The sequence below is a fragment of the Somniosus microcephalus genome, chromosome 3, assembly GCF_052327205.1.
Source record: "Somniosus microcephalus isolate GS21.2 chromosome 3, FLI_Smic_1.0, whole genome shotgun sequence".
NCBI lineage: Eukaryota > Metazoa > Chordata > Chondrichthyes > Squaliformes > Somniosidae > Somniosus > Somniosus microcephalus.
Window position 1 is genome coordinate 228,388,110 of NC_140989.1, and position 22,843 is coordinate 228,410,952.

A 22,843-nucleotide genomic window follows, 5' to 3' on the forward strand; every position below is an offset into this window, starting at 1 on the left:
CGACGCAAATCGACGAGCAATTTATGGCTTTTCCTCACCACAAGTTGCTGGCCAATTTGCGCATTACTAACGGCATCACCTTTTGTCATTTGATTTGACTCAGCAGCTATGTAACCCCACCACCCCCACCCCCCCCAGCAAAATATGGGCCATTGTGTTTTTTTGAAGGGTAGGGCAGGTGAGGGGGTGGGGTTACGTAACTGCTGAGTCAAATCAAATGACAAAAGGTGATGAGTGTTTTGCTGCTTCTCCTATTTGCTAGGTAAGTCTGTGGTTAAAGTCTATTGCATGTATTTGAAACGTTAGCTGTAATCGATACTGCTGTTGGTGATGGCACTTGGTGATAGACGTGTTGAAAGCCACGGTGACAACAGTCGTGCTGTAAAGGAGGTGGTGGATCAGTCCACTGCTCCCCAAAAAGGCTGTTCCAAAAGGTTTCTGTTAGACACCGGGATTTAGTATTGAGATGGATGGCTAAACACCAAAATGCAGCATGTGAAGCAGTGCACCCCTGATCCTTGGACCTGTGTATCACTATTAGAAATTGGATTTAAATTTCAGACTGCTCTGATCTCACAGTTTTTATTTTTAGTCTCATTTGAACTGATAGTTTGCAACATGACAAAGAATTAGCCAAAAGGTCCAGGTGATCACAGTGGGTGACTGTGTAGTCTTCTGGCTGTCTTGTTAAGTTCAGAGACTGTCTTTTGTTCTCCCAGGCTGAGCAATCATTGTGAAGTCTTATTAGTGTTTGTTGAAAATTACTTTACCCAGTGGTTTTAATCTGTTAACTTGAGGCAGCGAAGTATCTCCAACAGAGCATGGGACCCCCGTGCTAGAAATGTGGGGATTTGAATCCAACCCTTCAACATTCAGACCCAATTATCTCCAGTGGTTGAGATCTGTTGATGCTCAATTGGCCCCAGTCGTGAAGTGCTTCATTTGGTAAAGGGGGTAATTGAGCTACCATGTGGCTGTGAGATTTTCATGCAATGCAATGTCCACTTGAACTGTCAAGAGACACCTAACATTGCTGCTATGCATTTTCTTCTTGGAAACTTTGGTTGTATTTGGACAGAGTATTGTAAGCTATATATCACCAGTGTGTACAGGTGGTTATAGGTCTGTCACTGGAGTAGCAATTTTAGGTCATGAATGAAGCATGCCACACAACTGTAAAGCATAATAGCTGAGGTGCAATTTTTGTGTGGTGTTTTGATAATATTTTATTAACTAAGCTTATTGATAACACTTGGAGGGATGCCATTTCATCATGAGTACACTCACGACCTACTAGGCATCATCAATGGTAAATATGGAGACATGTCCATTAAAAAAAAAAAACATTTCATGTTAAGACTGTAACGATGGTCAATGAAGGAGAAGGCCATTTGTCCATTAAGCTTGTCCCTCTCGTCTCAAACTCTCCCAGTCTAACAAGCAGCTGAATTTTGAACTTGCATGATGTCCTTGTCTGCACTACATTGCCTGGCAGTTTATTCTAAACATATATCACCTTTTGAGTTAAAAAAAAATCGAACAACTTGGTTTTACAGTTACTTTACACAAATTTGAATTAATGTTCTATGGACCTGACTTACCCTGCAGCAATGTCCATACAGTTTAATATTTTATACATCTTGATCAGGTGCCCTCTTAACCTCCTCTCTTAGCAGTAAAACTTGACTTTCTCTCATCTCTCCTTGGAGCTCACTCCCTTGCCTTGCTGAAGGTTGATATTCTGAAGCCTACGAGATTGAAAATAGAGGCGCAGAAGTGTTTTCAACGGGTAGGGAACAGAGGGGAAATTGTTACACTCGTAAAAATGCTGGAAATGTGGATTGTATTTGGCTTTTTTGAAGTTTTCAGAGACTAGTATTTGATTTTTTTTCTGTGTCTTTTCATTTGCAGATGTGAAAGGCCCCCCAACACACAGACTGTCATGTGGCCAGTCCCCATACACAGAAACCGCCTGGGATCAGAAATATTGCATGCTGACTGACAGCCAGATGATTCTTCTGAACAGGGAAGAGGAGGTGAGATTGAGTCACACTGGTAACCGTCATTATGTATGCATTGCCAATAGGCAGAAGATGAGGAAAATATCCTTACTTGATGCCTGGGGGGGAGCCTCGAGCTTTCAATGTACACTATTCCAGAAAAGGTCAAATCTGGTGGAACATGGCAAATTGCGTTTAATGAAGAATTTTAAAAAAAGTTGTCCTTTTTTCCCCTCTCTTCCCCCTCCTCTGCCCCCCCCCCCCCCCACCCAAACAAAACTCTTCCCTCTGGAATACTTACATTTTTTTCAAATCTTTTCTGTAATTGTCGCGAGTGAAATGGGTTAAGCTGTTGGGTGGATAAGAACCAGTATAGAACTAAGGGGAAATGCACGTTGAGATGCAGTTCGAGCTTTGATCAGGAGTGGTGTCACAGCAGATGGAGACATTCTTGATTGTCCAACTTGTTTGCTCAAGCTACGTACAGATTCAGCTCATCTTGCTGATCCTTCCATGGATACCTATGATCCCCTCATCACAGCATCTAAGTAACTCTTGAATGATTCTGGAGCTTTTTGCCCTCTATCCCTACCCCAGGTATTAACTACTTTGTGTGAACAAATGCTTCCCAACATCAATTCTGAATCTGCCTTTTACTAACTTGTATTTCTGTCCCCTTGTCCTGGTTTAACTTAAAATAATAATCCTTTTCTGTTCCATTTGGTATCTTGTATGCCCCTGTAAAGTTCCAAATCCTTGAAAGGCTGAGAGGTTTGAGTTTCTGGAGTCCTGAATTTTACAGCATAGAAGGGGGCTATTCGGCCCATTGCTTCTGTCTTTGTTCTCCGAAAGAATTATAACTTAATCCAATTTCCCTCAGTTTTTTTCTCGCTTTTCTTCATGGCCCATTGTGCACCACTTCCAGAGCTTGGACATTCTTTTGTACCTTGGTGACCAGTCTTGAATGTAGATTTTCATTCTGTAGTCTGACCAGAGCACCACACACCTTTACCACCTTTTCAGTGTTCTGCTGAACAAAATACAGCACCACGTTCTCTTTGCTTTGTTGATTGCTTTTCCACAAACCTTACCTGCTAAGTGTTGAGTTTACTACTACTCCTGGATTTCTCTCAGCTTGTTCAATGCCATTCCTTGAGTGTGTACCCCAGTTTTTTTTTTCTTCCAGTATGTTAGTAATTTTCACTTGATTTGCCCAGTTGCAGGTTTTGTCCAGGTTACTCTGTAGTTTCCTGGCTGCCACATGAGACTTGATTATACCCTACCCACTAGTTTAGCATCTTATGCGAATTTGACCAATTTGCTTTGCATTTCTGAGTCCAGGTCATTAATATAGATTATAAACAGTAGAGTCCCCAGCACTGACCCCTGGGGCACAGCATTCAGCACATCATCTCAACCTGATTCACACCCATTGCTTCCTCTCTTGCAACCAAGCTGCAAGTTTTACCTAGGTTATCAACTGCCTTAAACTTGAGCAGCAACCTTTCATGCAGAACTTTCCTTTATTTAATACGATAGCAAAATACTGCGAATGCTGGAAATCCAAAATAACAACAGAGCACGCAGGAGAAACTCAGCAGGCCAGGCAACATCCGTGGAGAGAGAAACGGAGTCAACGTTTCAGGTCGAAACCCTTCTTCAGAACTGATTTCCTTTATTTAACTTGTCCAAGGCTCATTCAAACGATCTTGAATTGAAGGGATTTGACTGAGCAGTTGGTGTGTGATGGTATTGATGGACCACATTGTCCAAGTGGAACACAAGCATTTAAGTGTTTTTGACTAGTAGCTTCCTTGTATGGAGGGTGGCCAATGTCCAGTTGTGTAGCAGCATTTATTCAGCCCCCATATATTACCCAGTGCTGCAGTTGTTTGAGCAAGTGATGTTGCTAACGAGTTTAGATGAGCTGATACATATTCAGACTTCTGAACCTGGTAAGTAATGGAGAAGTATCTGAGCATCATTTCCAGATTATCTGTATCTTTGTATTGCTGAATGTTGTAGACTTGAGGGGAGCTGGGTAGATTGGTGTTGGACCAGCTCATGGTTCAAGTGCCTTGCCTTACATCCACAAAATTGTCCACAGCGCAGAAAATGTTGGGATTCAGAAGTCATCTGTTGCTGTATGTTTTGGCTTTGCAGCAGTTGGTTATAAACGTAACTACCATTACATTAATGTGGAAGAATGATGATATGGGGGATTTTAATTATCATATTAACTGGACAAATCAAATTGGGCAGAGCAGCCTTGAGGAAGAGTTCATTGAGTGTATTAGGGATGGGTTTCTTGAGCAGTATGTAACTGAACCGACCAGGGGGCAAGCAACCTTAGATTTGGTCCTGTGTAATGAGACAGGATTAATTAAAAATGTCCTAGTAAAGGATCCCCTTGGAATGAGTGACCATAACATGGTTGAGTTCCATATTCAATTAGAGGGTGAGAAGGTTGGATCTCAAACAAGCGTGCTGAGCTTGAATAAAGGAGACTATGAAGGTATGAGAGCGGAATTAATTAGAGTGGACTGGGAAAATAGATTAAAGGGTAAGACGGTGCATGACCAGTGGTGTACATTTAAGGAGTTATTTTACAACTTCCAAAAAAATATATTCCACTGAGGAAAAAAGGGTGTAAAAGAAAAGATAGCCATCCGTGGCTAAGTAAAGTAATTAAGGATAGTATCCGACTAAAAACAAGGGCATATAAGGTAGCCAAATCTAGTGGGAGGATGGAAGATTGGGAAGTCTTTAAAAGACAGCAGAAAATAACAAAAAGATTGATTAAGAAAGGGAAGATAGATTATGAAAGTAAATTAGCAAAAAATATGAAAACAGACAGTAAAAGTTTCTATAGTTATATAAAAAGAAAAAGGGTGGCTAAAGTAAATGTTGGTCCCTTCGAGGATGAGACCGGGAAATTAATGGTGGGAAACATGGAGATGGCAAAAACACTGAACAATTATTTTGTATCAGTCTTTACAGTAGAGGACACTAAGAATATCCCAACACTGGACAAACAGGGGGCTCTAGGGGGGGAGGAACTAAATACAATTAAAATCACTAAGGAAGTGGTACTTGGTAAAATAATGGGACTCAAGGCGGATAAATCCCCTGGACCTGATGGCTTGCATCCTAGGGTCTTGAGGGAAGTAGCGGTAGGGATTGTGGATGCATTGGTAATAATTTTCCAAAACTCACTGGACTCAGCAAAGGTCCCGGCAGATTGGAAAACTGCTAATGTAACACCCTTATTTAAAAAGGGTAGTAGGCAGAAGGCTGGAAACTATAGACCTGTTAGCCTAACATCTGTGGTTGGTAAAATGTTAGAGTCCATTATTAAGGAGACAGTAACGGGACATTTGGATAAACATAATTTAATAGGGCAAACTCAGCATGGTTTCATGAAGGGGAAGTCATGTTTAACAAATTTGCTGGAGTTCTTTGAGGAAGTAACATATAGGGTGGATAAAGGTGAACCAGTGGACGTAGTGTATTTAGACTTCCAAAAGGCATTTGACAAGGTGCCACACAAAAGATTATTGCTTAAGATAAAAAATCACGGGATTGGGGGTAATATTCTGGCATGGATAGAGGATTGGCTATCTAACAGAAGGCAGAGAGTTGGGATAAATGGTTCATTCTCAGACTGGCAATCAGTAACCAGTGGTGTTCCGCAGGGGTCAGTGCTGGGTCCCCAACTCTTTACAATCTATATTAACGATTTGGAGGAGGGGACCGAGTGTAACATATCAAAGTTTGCAGATGATACTGAGATGGGAGGGAAAGTAGTGAGTGAGGAGGACATAAAAAACCTGCAAAGGGACATAGACAGGCTAAGTAAGTGGGCAGAGATTTGGCAGATGGAATACAATACTGGAAAGTGTGAGGTTATGCACTTTGGCAGGAAAAATCGTAGAGCAAGTTATTATCTTAATGGCAAGAAACTGGAAAGTACTGAAGTACAAAGGGATCTGGGGGTCCTGGTGCACGAAACTCAAAAGGTTAGTATGCAGGTGCAGCAAGTGATTAAGAAGGCCAATGGAATGTTGGCTTTTATTGCTAGGGGGTTGGAATATAAAAACAGGGAGGTATTGCTGCAGTTGTACAAGGTATTGGTGAGGCCGCACCTGGAATACTGCATACAGTTTTGGTGTCCATACTTAAGAAAAGACATACTTGCTCTCGAGTCAGTACAAAGAAGGTTCACTCGGTTAATCCCGGGGATGAGGGGGTGGTCATATGAGGAGAGGTTGAGCAGATTGGGACTCTACTCATTGGAGTTCAGAAGAATGAGAGGCGATCTTATTGAAACATATAAGATTGTGAAGGGGCTTGATCGGGTGGATGCGGTGAGGATGTTCCCAATGATGGGTGAAACTAGAACTAGGGGGCATAATCTTAAAATAAGGGGCTGCTCATTCAAAACTGAGATGAGGAGAAACTTCTTCACTCAGAGGGTGGTAGGTTTGTGGAATTTGCTGCCCCAGAAAGCTGTGGAAGCTACATCATTAAATAAATTTAAAACAGAAATAGATAGTTTCCTAGAAGTAAAGGGAATTAAGGGTTACGGGGAGCGGGCAGGAAATTGGACATGAGTCTAGGTTCGGAATGGTCATGGCCCTGTGGGTAGTGGAGTGGGCCCAGGGGCCGTGTAGCCTTGTTCTGCTCCTACTGTGTTCTAATTCTGTTAGATTTCAGGAGATGGTTTTATTCCTGTTCCTGGCTGGGGTGGAGATCGCCTTTACAGAAGGTAAGTACTGTAGAAAATATAGGGACAGAGTGATCTCCTGGAAGAATTTCGATCGCCTAGATGGGTCGGAGAGGAATTTCCCAGATTTTTTTCTCCCAAATTGGCCATTGGGTCTTTATCTGGTTTTTCGCCTCTCCCGGGAGATCACATGGGTTCGGGTGGATGCAGAGTGATAGAAGATTTGAGGTTAGGATCAGATCAGCCATGATCTTATTGAATGGTGGAGCAGGCTCGAGGGGCCGATTGGCCTACTCCTGCTCCTATTTCTTATGTTCTTATGTTCTTATGTTCTTATATGTCTCATATTCAAAGGATGAGGAGTATAAGCTTTCTGGGTACTAGCTTTCCTTTTGGGGCAGACACTAGAAAATGCACTCGACAAGGTGGGATAGGAAATAACAACAGAAGACGCTGGAAAAACTCAGCAGGCCAGGCAACATCTGTGGAGAGAGAAATAGAGTCAATGTTTCAGGTCGAAACCCTTCTTCAGAACTGAGGAAAAAAAGGCAGGAAATAAAACAGATTAAAAGGCAGTTTGGGGGCTGGGAAATGGGGGAGGGGATGAAAGAAGAGACATTAAGGTGGGATCGGATCCTAGTTCTTGATTGAGGTGGAGCCAGACAGAGTGTGGTGTTGGACAGCTTCTGGCCCTTTAATTGAGTTGGGTATTCGGGATTACCCGTGTGTAGAGTTTACCACGTCAAGGACGTGAGCTGAAGCTACTGTCAAAATTCCTTTCTTCTTCTTCACAATAACTGAGTTTTAAAAGTAATTTATTGATATAACTGAAAATTGTTTATTTTGGGACTCCACTACTTGAACAACAGAAGTGTGCTTTGAATGGTTGGAGAAGGCCATTCTGTGCAACCTCAGTAAAATTGACCATACAGTGGCAGTGATAACTGCATTCGCATATTGAATTACGTCATTGGAGAGGAACTGCAAATTGAAGAGCCCTTGTTTGGCTGTATGAAGGGTCTGTTTTTTGAGATAGGACTTCTGAAGTAATCAATCTACTTTCATCATGAGTGTTAAAATTCAATTTTGACCTTTTTGAGTTAGTGCACTGATACAGCCTGACATCCTTTTTCAAATAACATTAGACAGTGTATATGTTGTTGTGAATTTGGATATAATTGGTTGCAGTCATTAATCGGCTAAGGAATTTGAGTTGAGTATTTGGTAGATAGCTATTGTTATCTGTGACAGTCAGTGAGAAATAAAATTAGATGATAGAATTCTCCTCGCTGTTCTGCAGAATGTCTGCACGTTAATAGACAGTTTCCACTAATGCACAGCGTAGGAACTTATCAAAATTGATGGTGGTCGTATTTCTGCATAAAGTGAGCATGCAGCATGTAACTTAATCACCAAACCAGCCAGTCCTCTAATCGGGGAACCAAACCAGAGGGTGAGATATGCAGAAAGTTCATGATGGATGATTGACAGTGGTGCTGATATTGCTGGTGATGTGTGAAGGAAGGTCAGACTCTGAGATTAATCTACTTTTGTTCTAACAGAACACTACATCAAATTTATAATGAGCCCTCCCCATGCCTCCTGTATTTACCTGAGCAGCTCCGTCTGAAGTGCTCTGATGGGGTTTATAGTGGAGTATCAGTACAGGAAAATTACAACCATGTACAGCCTTTGTTTGCATCTTTTGGGGAGGAGGTTTTTTCTCCAGATGAAAGATGTCAGTTCTGGGGAGTGGGATAGTTTATTTTGCTAATTTTGTTCGTCACTGTGGATTGAGCACCTCCAGATCAGCTATCATTCACTTAACTTTAGAGTAAAACTCACTTTGTTCTGTCCCATGGGCATCAGTGTGAGTTTTGTCCATTTGGCACAGCAGCCTTTCTGTAACCTCAGAGTGATGCTGCTGATTGTGTGCCAGTTGGGGACATTTTTGTGCTTTATGGCCCAAGGAAATCTGAGTTGAAACTGACTCCTAGTCAGAAGAAAGCCAATATTTCCATCTTATCTGAGCAACAAGTATTTATATAGCGCCTTTAACGCAGCAAAACGTCTCAAGGCGCTTCACAGGAGCGTAATAAAACCAAATCTGACACCGAGCTACATAAGATATTCGAACAGATGACCAAAGGCTTGGTTAAAGAGAGAGGTTTTAATGAACGTCTTAAAGGAGGAAAAAGGTAGAGAGACGGAGTGGTCTTGGCAGCTGAAGGCACAGCCACCAATGGTGGAGTGATTGAAATTGGCGATACTCAAGAGGCCACATATTAGACATTTATCTCGGAAGGTTGTGGGGCTGGAGGAGATTAGAGATAGAGAGGAGCGAGGCCACGGAGGGATTTGAAAAGCAGGATGAGAATTTTAAAATAGAGGTGCTACTTAATCGGGAGCCAGTGTAGGTCAGCGAGCACAGGGGTGATGACTGAAGGGGACTTGGTGCGAGTTTGGACAAGGGCAGCAGAGTTTTGGATGAGCTCAAGTTTAAGGAGGTTAGAACATGGGAGGCTGGCCAGGGGTGCATTGGAATAGTCTAGTCTAGAGGTAACTAAGGTGTGGATGAGGATTTCAGCAGCAGTTGAGTTGAGACAGGGACGGAGTCGGGGGCGATGTTCTGGAGGTGGAAATAGGCGCGGATATCTGGTTGGGAGCTCAACTTGGGGTCAGATATGACACAGAGGTTGCAAACAGTCTGGTTCAGCCTCAGACAGTTGCCAGGGAGAAGAATGGAGTTGGTGGCTGAGGAATGGAGTTTGTGGCGGGATCTGAAGACAATGGCTTCGGTCTTTCCAATATTTAATTGGAGGAAATTTCTACTTGTCCAGTACTGGATGTCGAACAAGCAGTCTGACAATTTAGAGACAGGAGGTGTCGAGAGAGGTGGTGGTGAGGGAGGGCTGGGTGTCGTCAGCGTACTTGTGGAAACTGACGCTATGTTTTTGGATGATGTCGCCGAGGGGCAACATGTAGATGAGAAATAGGAGGGGGCCAAGGATAGATCCTTGGGGGACACCAGAGCTAACAGTGCGGGAGCGGGAAGAGAAGCCTGTTGCGTTTGCAAAGATAATCCAGAGACCGTCAGTCGAGTTCAGTTCATGTTGCTTTTATAATGGCTGCCACACACACACACTTCCAGGCACAAGCAATCGAATACCTATACACAATACAATGATAACAGCACTATCAAACTCCATGTGCTCAGGCCAAGGCAATCGAGTACCTATCACCAATGTCCGACATAACATTTCCTCCCCCCTCACAGAATTTCAAACATGAAATGTAGTGACAAAGTCCTGTAGGTGGCCAGGGCGAGAACGTGTACGAACAGGCTGAGGTGTGGACTGGTGAAGAGCAGGCCGAAGTGGGGACTGCTCAGGAGCAGGCTGAGGCACAACATCTGCTTGGAGGTTGGCTGGCTGAGTCACATGTGCATCCCGCCACTCTGGGGGCAAGGCTTGGGGGTTAAGTCCGTATAATCCCGCATCAGGGGGTGCTGGCACCTTCCGAAGGCGGCTGGCATGCCACCGAGAGCCGTCAGTGAGGCAGAAAGTGGCTGGTCCAAGTTGGCGGCTGATTTGGAGAGGGGAGGACCAGAATGACGCCATCTTATTATTGCGGTGAGGCCTGCGGACTCTGACCCAATCGGAGACTGAGATGTTGGGCGCCTTGGCCCTCTTCGACTGGTCGAAGTGGAGTTTCATCTTCTCCTGCTGTCTAGCGACTGTGGCTTGAGCCGGTGGAGCAGGGCTCTGAGCTAGCGAGGGGCGGAGCCTGCCAAGGGGCAGCATGAGCTCACGGCCTAGCATGAGGGATGCGGGTGAGACCCCTGTAGTGGAATACTGGGAGGCTCTGTCGTGCAGCAGTGTGTGGAGGAGGGCCTTGTCAAACGCACACCCCTGGGATAGGTGTGCTCTGAGGCCATTTCTCAGTTTCTGGTTAAAAACGCTCCACCCCCCCATTTGACTCGGGGTGGTAGTACGCTGTGCAAATGTGACGGATGCCCTTGCTCTCAAGTTAAGAGGAGAGTTCCGAAGAGACCATTTGGGGGCCATTGTCTGTGGTGATGGCCTTTGGATGCCCCCAGCGGGAGAAGAGGGACTCAAGGATATCAATGATGACCCGAGAGGTGATGGAGCCCACGGCAGTGACCTCTGGCCATTTTGAGTGCAGGTCATAGGTCACCACTAGGAACCGTTGATGATGGGGGACACCATGGATCTCCCCGCAGACGTCCAGCTGCAGGTGCTCCCAGGGCTGAGGGGGCCAGGCAAGGGGTTGCAGGGGTGGGGGAGCTTGGTGGCCAGTCTTGCCACTTACAAGGCAGGCTGCACAGTCCTTGACCAGGGCCTCGATTTCCCTGTCGATACCCGGCCACCACACTAGGTCTCGGCATCGTTGTTTGAGCTTCACTATGCCCAAGTGGCCCTCGTGCCATGGATAAAACACACGCACGAAGGGCACTTGGGACCACAGTGCAGAGCCCACGTGCAACACAGGAGTCATTCCAGCAGGAGAGCTCCTCTTTAACTCTGGAGTAGGCAGACAGTTCCTCAGGCACCTTGCGAGGCCAGCCATCTCTGATGAAGGTGCACAGCTGGGAGAGGGCCGGATCCTGTTCAGAGGCCTCTTTGAGCTCCTGGAGAGAGACTGTGGTTTGGAGAGGCGTGTGCAGCATCTGGACGATATCCTGTTCCACTTGTTCAGACCCGACGAGTGGGGCTGGGGCAGAGACAGTGCGGGAGAGCAGATCTGCACTAACATTGTCACGTCCTGGTGTGAACTGGAGACTGAAATTGTATTGGCGGAGGCGGTCAGACCAGCGGTGTAGATGCAGTGGTCTGTGGCCCGTGCCGGATGTCGACAGCAGGGCAGTGAGAGCCTGGTGATCGGTTCGCAGGGTGAAGGCACGGCCATACGTGTACAGGTGCCACCGCTCACATGCCCAGACGCACGCCAGCGCCTCACGCTCGCCTACTGAGTACTTCTGTTCGGTGGGGCTAAGGGCTCGGAAGGCAAAGGCGATTGGTTTCTCCACTCCATTCTGTATCTGCGATAACACCTCCCCCACAGCTGCAGCGGACGCGTCGCAGGTGACGAGGGTGGTGCTGGCGACGTCAAAGTGAGCCAACACTGGAGGCGACGTGAGCTGCGATTTGAGGAGGCGAACAGCTTCTGTACAGGCTTGTGACCACACCCAGGGCTCATCCTTTCGCAGGAGCTGGCGCAGTGGGGCTGTGGTGGCTGAGTACTGGGGCAAAAACTTCAGGTAGTACCCAGTCCTGCCAAGGAAGGAGGCAACCTGTGCTGCAGAGCTGGGTTCTGGGATGCTGTGAATGGCATCCACGTTTGACTGGAGTGGGGATACACCGTCAGCTGACAACCGAAACCCCACAAATTCGATCTCTGAAAAAGCAGAGACACACTTTTCGCCATTCAGTGTGAGCTTGTGTTTTGCTAGAGCTGTGAAAACTCTGTGAAGGCGTTCGTCGTGAGTGGAGGTCGAGGGCCCACGCACAACAATGTCATCCAGGTAGATGGCCACCCCAGGAATGCCCGCGAGCACTGAGGTCATCACCTTTTGGAAGCAGCTGGGTGCAGAGCAAAGTCCAAATGGCATCCTGGTGTACCGAAAGACGCCAGCATGTGTCACAAAAGCAGTGAGGTCCCTGCTGCTGGGGTGGAGGGGAACCTGTAGATAGCCCTGTCGAAGGTCCAGTTTCTAGAACAGGATGGAACCATAGAACTGCGCTGTGAGTTCCTCTGATGTGGGCAGTGGATACTTGTCAGGGATTACGGCCTTATTCACTGCTCGAAGATCGACACAGACGCGTAGACCACCTGACTTTTTCGTTGCGACCACCAGGTTGGAGACCCATGGGGAGGCATCAACTGGTTCGATGATGCCGGCTTCCAGTAGCTGCTTTAGTTCAGCTGTGACCCCGTCACGGAGAGCAAGTGGGATGCGGCGCAGTGGCTGAATGACGGGGTAACGGTGGAGTCAACCATGGGCTGGTGGGTGAAGGCAGTCAGGCAGCCCAGACCCTCGAAGAGTGCTGGCCATGTTTGGCGTCACGGTGAGGCAACGTGCAGAATCGTAGATCCGCCGGTGTCCAAGAGAGAAAAACCCAGATCAGTGAAAAGATCCAGTCCCATCAGGTTAGCTCCTTGGCGTGCCACATGAAAACAAAAATCTGGCAAAACTTTTGTTCCATAGCGTACAGTGAGGTTGACTGAGCCCACTAGTCCAATTTTCGAATGACCATACCCGCAAAGGGTAGTGGAGGGCGCAGAGTGGCAGGTAGCTGAAAAAGCGTTTGAATGTGTCCACATTCAGCAGTGAGACGCTGGCACCGGTATCCAACAACAGCGGGATGCACACATCATTCAGGTTAATTGTGCATGATTTGAAAGCCACTACTGTCCCAGAGCTCACGTTGTGAATTATAGTGCTTGAGGACTGAGAGTGTTCATTTGTAGCAACCGGGGCAGAGCGGCAGACCTTGGCAAAGTGATTTTGTTTTCCACAATTGCGACAGGCTTGGCTGCGCGTGGGGCAATTCTGCGCTCTGGTAGCATGTGAACGAGATCCACAGTTTCCACACTGTTGCCGCGGTAGCGCGTGCTGCTGCCGTTGCGCGAGCATTACCGTGTCAGAGCTGTCGGGGCCGAGGGCGCTGTCACTGGGTGTGTGTGCTGGTTTCGCTGCACATTCAGCTGCAGACTCCACTTGAAAGGCAATGTTGACTGCCTGTGACAACGACAGATCGTCGGACTCGAGTAACAGCCTTTCACGCACTCTCACGTTGTTTGTGTGCTCTATTAGTTGATCACGCACCATCTCACCTTGTAATGCACCGAACTTGCACGAGCTAGCTAACCCCCTCAAATTAGCCATGTATTGATGCACTGGCTCGCCGAGGAGTTGGTGATGCTGTCTAAAAATGAATCGCTGCAGGAGGGCACTTTGTGGGGCAGAGAAGTGTGTGCTTAACAGAGCCACAGCCTCATCATATGTTTGGATTGAGTCTGCTGTGCATAATGTCCCAAGAACACGCTGGCCCTCCGCTCCCAAGCAATGGGATAACAGTGCCTTTTTCCGTGCTGTTCTCACATTTTCTAGTCCAAGAGCAATGAGGTAGGTTTCAAAGGACTATAACCAGCGAACCCATGGGATCGGGGGCTCACCGGGTAGTGCAAGGAAGGGAGGAGGTGGTGGAAGAGAGATTTCAGCCATCCTTGTCGCCAAATGTTGCGTTTGCAAAGATAATCCAGAGACCGTCAGCAGAGTTCAGTTCATGTTGCTTTTATAATGGCTGCCACACACACACACTTCCAGGCACAAGCAATCGAATACCTATACACAATACAATGATAACAGCACTATCAAACTCCATGTGCTCAGGCCAAGGCAATCGAGTACCTATCACCAATGTCAGACATAACAAAGCCGTTGCAGGTGATTGTCTGGCTACGATTAGATAGATAAGAATGGAACCAGGCGAGTGCAGTCCCACCCAGCTGGATGATGGTGGAGAGCTGTTGGAGGAGGATGGTGTGGTCAACCGTGTCAAAGGCTGCAGACAGGTCGAGAAGGGCGAGGAGCGATAGTTTACCTTTGTCACAGTCACATAGGATGTCATTTGTGACTTTGATAAGAGCCGTTTCGGTACTGTGGCAGGGGTGGAAACAGGCTGCTGGTATTTTTGAATACATCCTGAAATGAACATGCCAGTCTCTGAAGCTGCTAGCCTGTAAAGGGAGGTGACAAACTGTTTGCGACAACAAGAGTACAGGTAGAGAAGTATTAACGAAGAATATGAGGACAACTCAGAATACTTTCAACAGCGTGCAGACCTATTGTAATACAATTGACAGAAAGAAATTTGGTTGGTCAAGTCTAATTTTGTCTTTGGAAAATTGGTGTATTTCTTTTCCATATACATTCTTAATCTCTAGAAAATTCGTGAAGGAAATGTTTAATATGTAGCACGGGAGTATAAATGTGCCTAAGGAGCTGAACTGAATATTGGATGAAGATTCTCTGTTGAGATGATGGAGTTACTGTATCCACAAAATTGAGTTTGGCTGTTCAGATCTTTTTCATGGGGGCCTTTTTGGCTCCCTTTTCCCACCTGTTAGTAATTTTTATCTCCTTTTACCTGGCATTGATAGAAAAAACAGTGGACTAACAATGGGAAACATTACATAAGCAATGCTTACGGTACAGACTCCACATTCTCCCACAAGACATAACGGAGGTGCAGCAAAAGCTGGAGTTCCTTAAATATTTAGCTGAATTAAAATTGAAAGAATTGCAGGCGTGTGACAAATCTCTGGCTTCTACTACCAAAAGATGGAGTGAAGTATAGGAAATGGAGGACAACAAATATTAGGATGTTGAGAGGAGTTATGAATGAAGACTGGCAGGTTACAAAGGGTAATGATAAAGCAGCTAATAAACATATCAAAAGTAAAAGAATAGTTTGAGAAAGGCGAGGGCTGATTAGAGATGGTAAAAGAATCCCATGGAGAATGAAAGAACAAAGATACTGAACGAGTACTTGGCCTCGGTTTTCACAGAAGCGTGTGATAGTGTGAATTAAAGGGTAGAAGAGGAGATGGAACAATTAGATAGGCTAATTTAGAAATAAGGAAGTAGTGCTGAAACTTTACGTGCAAAAGGCATCATGCTCTGATGATGTACAACTGGAATGCTGAAGCAAGTCGGGGAGGATATAGCAGAAACTCTGACCACAGTTGTTGAAACATCCTTGCATAGAGAACTTGTCTCCAAGAACTGGAGGAGTTGCAAATTTAATGCCTCTCCGAGAAGGGAGAAAGGGATAAATCAGGTCACTGTAGAACAGTCAGCCTAATGTGGGTGGTGGATAAGCTTCAAGAAGCCATGATACAGGATAAAAATTAATATTCACTTCAAAAGACATGGGTTAATTGAGGAGAGCCAGACACAGAAATTTGTGAAAGTCAAGTCATGTCTGACAGATTTAATGGCGTTTTGAGTCTATTGATTAAGAAAATGCAGTGGTTTTTGTATATATGGATTTTCAAAAGGCATTTGCTAAGATGCTGCCTAGGAAGGGTGTTGAAAAAATTTAACTGCACAGTATTAGTGAATGTGGCAACATGGATTGGCAGTTGGTTGAAGGACAGCAGTGCTCATGTCCTTCATATCAGGCCCTAAAGAAAACTGCATATTCATGTTGGGATACACGCTGTCTTCACAAAGGAAGCAGATGATGTGAAGGATGCACTAAGAGGAGAGGGAGGTTAAGGACATGATAGCAATAAATCGAGAAGATGTACTGAAGAAATTAGCAGTACTGAAAGTTGGGAAGTCACCTGGTCTGGATGGAATGCAGCGAGGTTGCTGAAAGAAGTAAAGGTAGAAATAACCAAGGGATTGGTCACAATCGTTCAGTCTTCATTGGGTACAGGAGTAGTGCCGGAAGACTGGAGGGTTGCTAATATACTGCTATTGAGGAAAGGGGAGAGGGATAAACCAGGAAACTACAGGCCAGTCAGCCTAACATCAGTGATGGGGAAGTTATTGGAAACCATTCTCAGGGACAAAATAAACTTTTTCATTTGGAATGGCAGGGGTTAATCAAGGAGAGCCAGCGTAGATTTGTTAAAGATATCATATCTTACTAACCTGATTGAATTCCTTGAGGAGGTAACCGAAGGTTGATCAAGGTAGTGCAGTAGATGTACATGTGGACTTTCGGAAGGCATTCGACAAAGTGCCACACAGGAGACTAAAGAAGATGGAAGCCCATGGAATTAAGGGGAAAGTGGTGGTATCAATACAAAATTGGCTCAGTGATTGGACGCAAATGGTGGTGATGGATGGATGATTTTCAGACTGGGAGGTGGCGTGTAGTGGTTTTCCCCAAGTCAGTTTTGGGTCCATTACTCTTTTCAACTTTTATAAATGACCTAGACTCCGGTGTAGGGAGCAGCATTATAAAGTTTGCAGATGATACAAAACTTGGCAAAATTGTCGATAGTGATGAGGATAGTTATAGGCTTCAGGATGACATAGACAGGATGGTGAAATGGGCAGAAACATGGCAGATGGAGTTCAATGCAGAGAAGTGGGAAGCGATGCACTTTAGGACGACTAATATGGAAAAACAGTATACTATAAATGGCATGATTTTGAAAAGTGCAGATGATCAGGGAGACCTTGTTCTCCATATACACAAATCCTTAAAGTTGGCAGGGCCAGTTGATAAGGTGTTTACATAGCGTGAATAGAATATAAAAGCAAAGAAGTCATGCTTGAATTTTATAAATCACTGGTTAGGCCTCAGCTGGAGTGTTGTGGACAATTCTGGGCACCACACTTCAGGAAATATGTAAAGGCATTAGAAAGGGTACAGAGCAGGTTTACCAGGAAGTTACCAGGGATGAGGGACTACAGTTATGAGGCGAGGTTGGAAAAGTTAGGACTGTTCTCCTTGGAACACAGAGGTTAAGAGGTGACCTAATAGAGGTTTTCAAGATGATGAGAGGTTTTGATAGAGGAGATACAGAAAAACTATTCCTTCTAGTGAGTGGGTCAAGAACCAGGGGTCATAGATTTAAAATCATTGGAAAAAGATCTGGAGGGGAGGTGAGGAGAATTTTTTTCACTGAGTTGTCGGGATCTGAAACATTCTAGCTGAAAAGGTGACGGAAGCTAATTCCGTAAATAACTTTAAAAGGGAGTTGGACAGGTACTTGTGGACGAGGAATTTACAGGGTTACGGACAAAAAGCGGGGATGTGGGACTAAGCACGACTGCTCTTTCAAACAGGCACGACGGGCCGAATGGCTTCCTGCTGTGCTGTAAGTTTCTATGATTCTATATATTCCAGCCAGTATAATATGCAGGGGTGACTCTGGAAATGTGACTGAATTCACTCTTGTTGGTGATTCTGACACCCCTTCCTGGGTTCATCGGCTTGCATTGGCAACCAAGTCGAGTGCAGGAGTGACAATTGGAGGGAGCAAGCTGCACATACTGTGTGGCTTGATTTTGTTTCACTCAAAATTTGATACTGCTGCATGTGCACAAGCTTGGGTACCTGCCCATATGCACTGGGATTTGAAGTTTTCACAGAATCACAGAAACCCCACAGTGCAGACAGAGGCCATCTCGGCCCATCGAGCCCGCACCGACACTTACCCCACCCGATCCCCATAACCCCTACATCAACACATATCCCACCCTATCCCCATAACCCCACGCACCCAATCCCCCTAACACTAAGGGTCAATTTATCATAGCCAATCAACCTAACCCGCACATCTTTGGACTGTGGGAGGAAACCGGAGCACCCGGAGGAAACCCACGCAAACACGGGGAGAATGTGCAAACTCCACACAGACAGTCACCCGAGGCCGGATTCGAACCCGGGTCCCTGGCGCTGTGAGGCAACAGTGCTAACCACTATGCCACCGTGCATAAGAGTGGGAAGCAAGCTGGGTCCAGTTGAGGTGTTGACATTTAACTATGCCTTTTTTGCACAGTGCGATTACATTAGCAAATTGGACTCTAGCCTAAGATTAGCAAATTGAATGCTGCAACAAAATGTGTAATGCTTACTAAATGGCAATTATCCTGCTGTACATGCCTCAATAATAATCTATTGAAATTGCGACCTCAGTTTAAAAACTATTCAGGAGATTAGGTGTTGTAGTCGGCATATTGTCCTCTCACCTCTGAGATTGGCTTTGAATGTTGCTCAGACGAGAGCAGTAAGGAATGGTTTTCTGAGCTAAATGAGATGGGTTAAGACAGAAGAGCTTTACTTTGTATCTGACCTGCAATTCCTTGATGCTGACAGTGGGTGAAAATGGCAACTTCATTTTCCCAGCAATAACAGCCCTCACCATGATGCCATTGAGAGTTGATTGTATGGGTTATATCTAAGATTTCCCCTGAACTGTTGTGGTCAAAGGGAAAGTCTAGCATGAGAATTGTCAGCAGGCCACTGTTTTGCCCATCTAATGACTGGCTCAGAGCAGAGTTGATAGAAGTGTAGGATCGTGTCAACTCCACCCTCTCAGCCATAGTTTGTGCATGACATGTGGAGCCTGGGGATTGGCAGGGATTTCATATCCTCCCACTCCACCAGCTTTCTCCTGTTAGCCCTTTCAATACTTGATTGAATGACCGTAATGGTGAGGTAGCTATAGGTGGGTTTCATTCCGCTGTGTTTTCTTTCAAGGAAACGAAGGTGAGTTATTTTGCAATGGAATGAGCCTGCTGTAATGGCTGTTTCGGCTGCTGTTGTGTGGATGCAGAGATGATGGTGTGTGTTTTAAAGGTAGCCAGGGAGATGAGAAAATATTGCAAGAGTCCGAGCTTCAAATACTGAGACACATCAGGGAGGGGGAGAGTTACCTGGACTCTGTGTATCAGGATGTAGTCACACCAATTAGATTAATTAATTCAGATGTAGTCCGTGGCCAGGGTCAGGATGGTGTGACTAGAAGGGAGGCAGGTACGGGGATCCAGGAGGTAGTGTTGGAGGAGCCGCAGCCCTTGCACTTGTCCAACAGGTTCGAGGCTCTTACTCCCTGTGAGGATGGGAACAGGGACTGCGGGGAGGATGAGCAACCTGGCCACAGCACCGTGGAGCGGGGGGCCATTCAAGTGGGGGGAGTTAAAAGAAATGTTGTAGTGGTAGGGGATAGTATCGTTAGAGGGATAGATAGAGTTCTCTGCAGCCGAGAGCGAGAGTCCCGAAGGCTGTGTTGCCTGCCCGGTGCCAGGGTTAAGGACATCTCCTCTGGACTGGAGAGAAACTTGGAGTGGGAGGGGGAGGATCCAGTTGTCGTGGTCCATGTTGGTACCAACGACATAGATAGGACAAGGAAGGAGGTTCTGCTGAGGGAGTTTGAGCAGCTAGGGGCCAAATTAAAAAGCAGAACCACAAGGGTAATAATCTCTGGATTATTACCTGAGCCACGAGCGAGTTTGGCTAGGACAAATAAAATTAGAGATTTAAATGCGTGGCTCAAAGACTGGTGTGGGAGAAATGGGTTTTGCTTCCTGGGACACTGGCACCAGTACTGGGGCAGGAGGGAGCTGTTCCGTTGGGACGGGCTTCACTTGGCCAGTGCTGGGATTAGAGTCCTGGCGGATCATATAACTAGGGCTGTAGAGAGGGCTTTAAACTAACTAGTTGGGGGGAGGTTCCTAGAGAGCAAATAATACAAATGACAACAGAGAAGGTCATAGACTTAGGTAGCAGTGGGGAAATTAAAAACCAGAGCATGTCAGGAAGCGGCAGAAGGTATGGAGTAAAAGGTAAAGTAATAAAAAGGGCAAAAGCAGGAACTAAGTGTCACAAAACATCTTTGAAAGTTCTCTATCTGAATGCACGTAGCATTCGTAACAAAATAGATGAGTTAATGGCACAAATAACTACATATGGGTATGATCTTGTGGCCATTACAGAAACATGGCTGCAGGGTGACAATGCCTGGGAATTAAACATACCAGGTTATTTAACGATCAGGAAGGACAGACAGGTGGGGTGGCTATGTTAATAAAGGAAGGTATCACTGTAATACAGAGAAATGATATTGGGTCAAAAGATCAGGACAATGAAACAGTTTGGGTGGAGGTAAGGAATAATGGGAAAAAAACACTAGTGGGCGTAGTCTATAGGCCTCCGAACTGTGGCAACTCTGTTGGACGGAGTATCAATCAGGAAATAGTTGAGGCTTGTAATAAGGGAACATCTATAATTATGGGGGATTTTAACTATCATATTAATTGGACAAATCAAATTGGGCAGGGCTGCCTTGAGGATGAGTTCATTGAGTGTATGAGGGATGGGTTTCTTGAGCAGTATGTAACTGAACCGACCAGGGGGCAGGCAACCTTAGATCTGGTCCTGTGTAACGAGACAGGATTAATTAAAAATGTCCTAGTAAAGGATCCCCTTGGAATGAGTGACCATAACATGGTTGAATTCCATATTCAATTAGAGGGTGAGAAGGTTGGATCTCAAACAAGCGTGCTAAGCTTGAATAAAGGAGACTATGAAGGTATGAGAGCGGAATTGAGTAGAGTGGACTGGGAAAATAGATTAAAGGGTAAGACGATACATGATCAGTGGTGTACATTTAAGGAGTTATTTTACAACTTCCAAAAAGTATATATTCCACTGAGAAGAAAAGGGTGTAAAAGAAAAGACAGCCATCCGTGGCTAAGTAAAGAAATTAAGAATAGTATTCGACTAAAAATAAGGGCATATAAGGTAGCCAAATCTAGTGGGAGGATAGAGGATTGGGAAAACTTTAAAAGACAGCAAAAAATAACAAAAAGATTGATTAAGAAAGGGAAGATAGATTATGAAAGTAAATTAGCAAAAAATATAAAAACAGATAGTAAGAGTTTTTATATTTATATAAAAAGAAAAAGGGTGGCTAAAGTTAATGTTGGTCCCTTAGAGGATGAGACCGGGAAATTAATGGTGGGAAATATGGAGATGGCAAAAACACTGAATGAATATTTTACATCAGTCTTTACAGTAGAAGACACTAAGAATATCCCAACACTGGACAAACAGGGGGCTAAAGGGGGGGAGGAGCTAAACACGATCAAAATCACTAAGGAAGTGGTACTCGGTAAAATAATGGGACTCAAGGCGGATAAATCACCTGGACCTGATGGCTTACATCCTAGGGTCTTGAGGGAAGTGGCGGTAGGGATTGTGGATGCATTGGTAATAATTTTCCAAAACTCCCTGGACTCGGCAATGGTCCCGGCAGACTGGAAAACTGCTAATGTAACACCCTTATTTAAAAAGGGCAGTAGACAGAAGGCTGGAAACTATAGACCGGTTAGCCTAACATCTGTGGTAGGTAAAATTTTGGAGTCCATTATTAAGGAGACAGTAACAGGACATTTGGATAATCATAATTTAATAGGACAAAGTCAGCATGGTTTTATGAAGGGGAAGTCATGTTTGACAAATTTGCTGGAGTTCTTTGAGGAAGTAACATATAGGGTGGATAAAGGGGAACCAGTGGACGTAGTGTATTTAGACTTCCAAAAGGCATTTGACAAGGTGCCACACAAGATTATTGCTTAAGATAAAAAATCACGGGATTGGGGGTAATATTCTGGCATGGATAGAGGATTGGCTATCTAACAGAAGGCAGAGAGTTGGGATAAATGGTTCATTCTCAGACTGGCAATCAGTAACTGGCAATCAGTAACTAGTGGTGTTCCGCAGGGGTCAGTGCTGGGTCCCCAACTCTTTACAATCTATATTAACGATTTGGAGGAGGGGACCGAGTGTAACATATCAAAGTTTGCAGATGATACTAAGATGGGGGGGAAAGTAGTGAGTGAGGAGGACATAAAAAACCTTCAAGGGGACATAGACAGGCTAAGTAAGTGGGCAGAGATTTGGCAGATGGAATACAATACTGGAAAGTGTGAGGTTATGCACTTTGGCAGGAAAAATCGTAGAGCAAGTTATTATCTTAATGGCAAGAAACTGGAAAGTACTGAAGTACAAAGGGATCTGGGGGTCCTGGTGCACGAAACTCAAAAGGTTAGTATGTAGGTGCAGCAAGTGATTAAGAAGGCCAATGGAATGTTGGCTTTCATTGCTAGGGGGATAGAATATAAAAATAGGGAGGTATTGCTTCAGTTGTACAAGGTATTGGTGAGACCGCACCTGGAATACTGCGTACAGTTTTGGTGTGCATACTTAAGAAAGGACATACTTGCTCTCGAGTCAGTACAAAGAAGGTTCACTCGGTTAATCCCGGGGATGAGGGGATGGACATATGAGGAGAGGTTGAGTAGATTGGGACTCTACTCATTGGAGTTCAGAAGAATGAGAGGCGATCTTATTGAAACATATAAGATTGTGAAGGGGTTGGATCGGGTGGATGCAGGGAAGATGTTCCCGATGATGGGTGAAACTAGAACTAGGGGGCATAGTCTTAGAATAAGGGGCTGCTCTTTCAAAACTGAGATGAGGAGGAACTACTTCACTCAGAGGGTGGTAGGTCCATGGAATATGCTGCCCCAAAAAGCTGTAGAAGCTACATCATTACATAAATT

The 22,843-nt window shown here is 45.3% G+C and overlaps 1 protein-coding gene across 10 annotated transcripts in view; it reads left to right on the forward strand.

The window, feature by feature from the left end:
- rasal2 (RAS protein activator like 2) overlaps positions 1–22,843 on the forward strand; it is a 496,897-nt gene that overhangs the window by 215,248 nt on the left and 258,806 nt on the right. For all 10 annotated transcript variants that reach the window (XM_085982240.1, XM_085982244.1, XM_085982242.1 and 7 more), the window contains one exon: positions 1,912–2,036. In XM_085982240.1, coding sequence (XP_085838366.1) covers positions 1,912–2,036 — 125 coding nt within the window. The remainder of the gene's footprint in view (positions 1–1,911; positions 2,037–22,843) is intronic.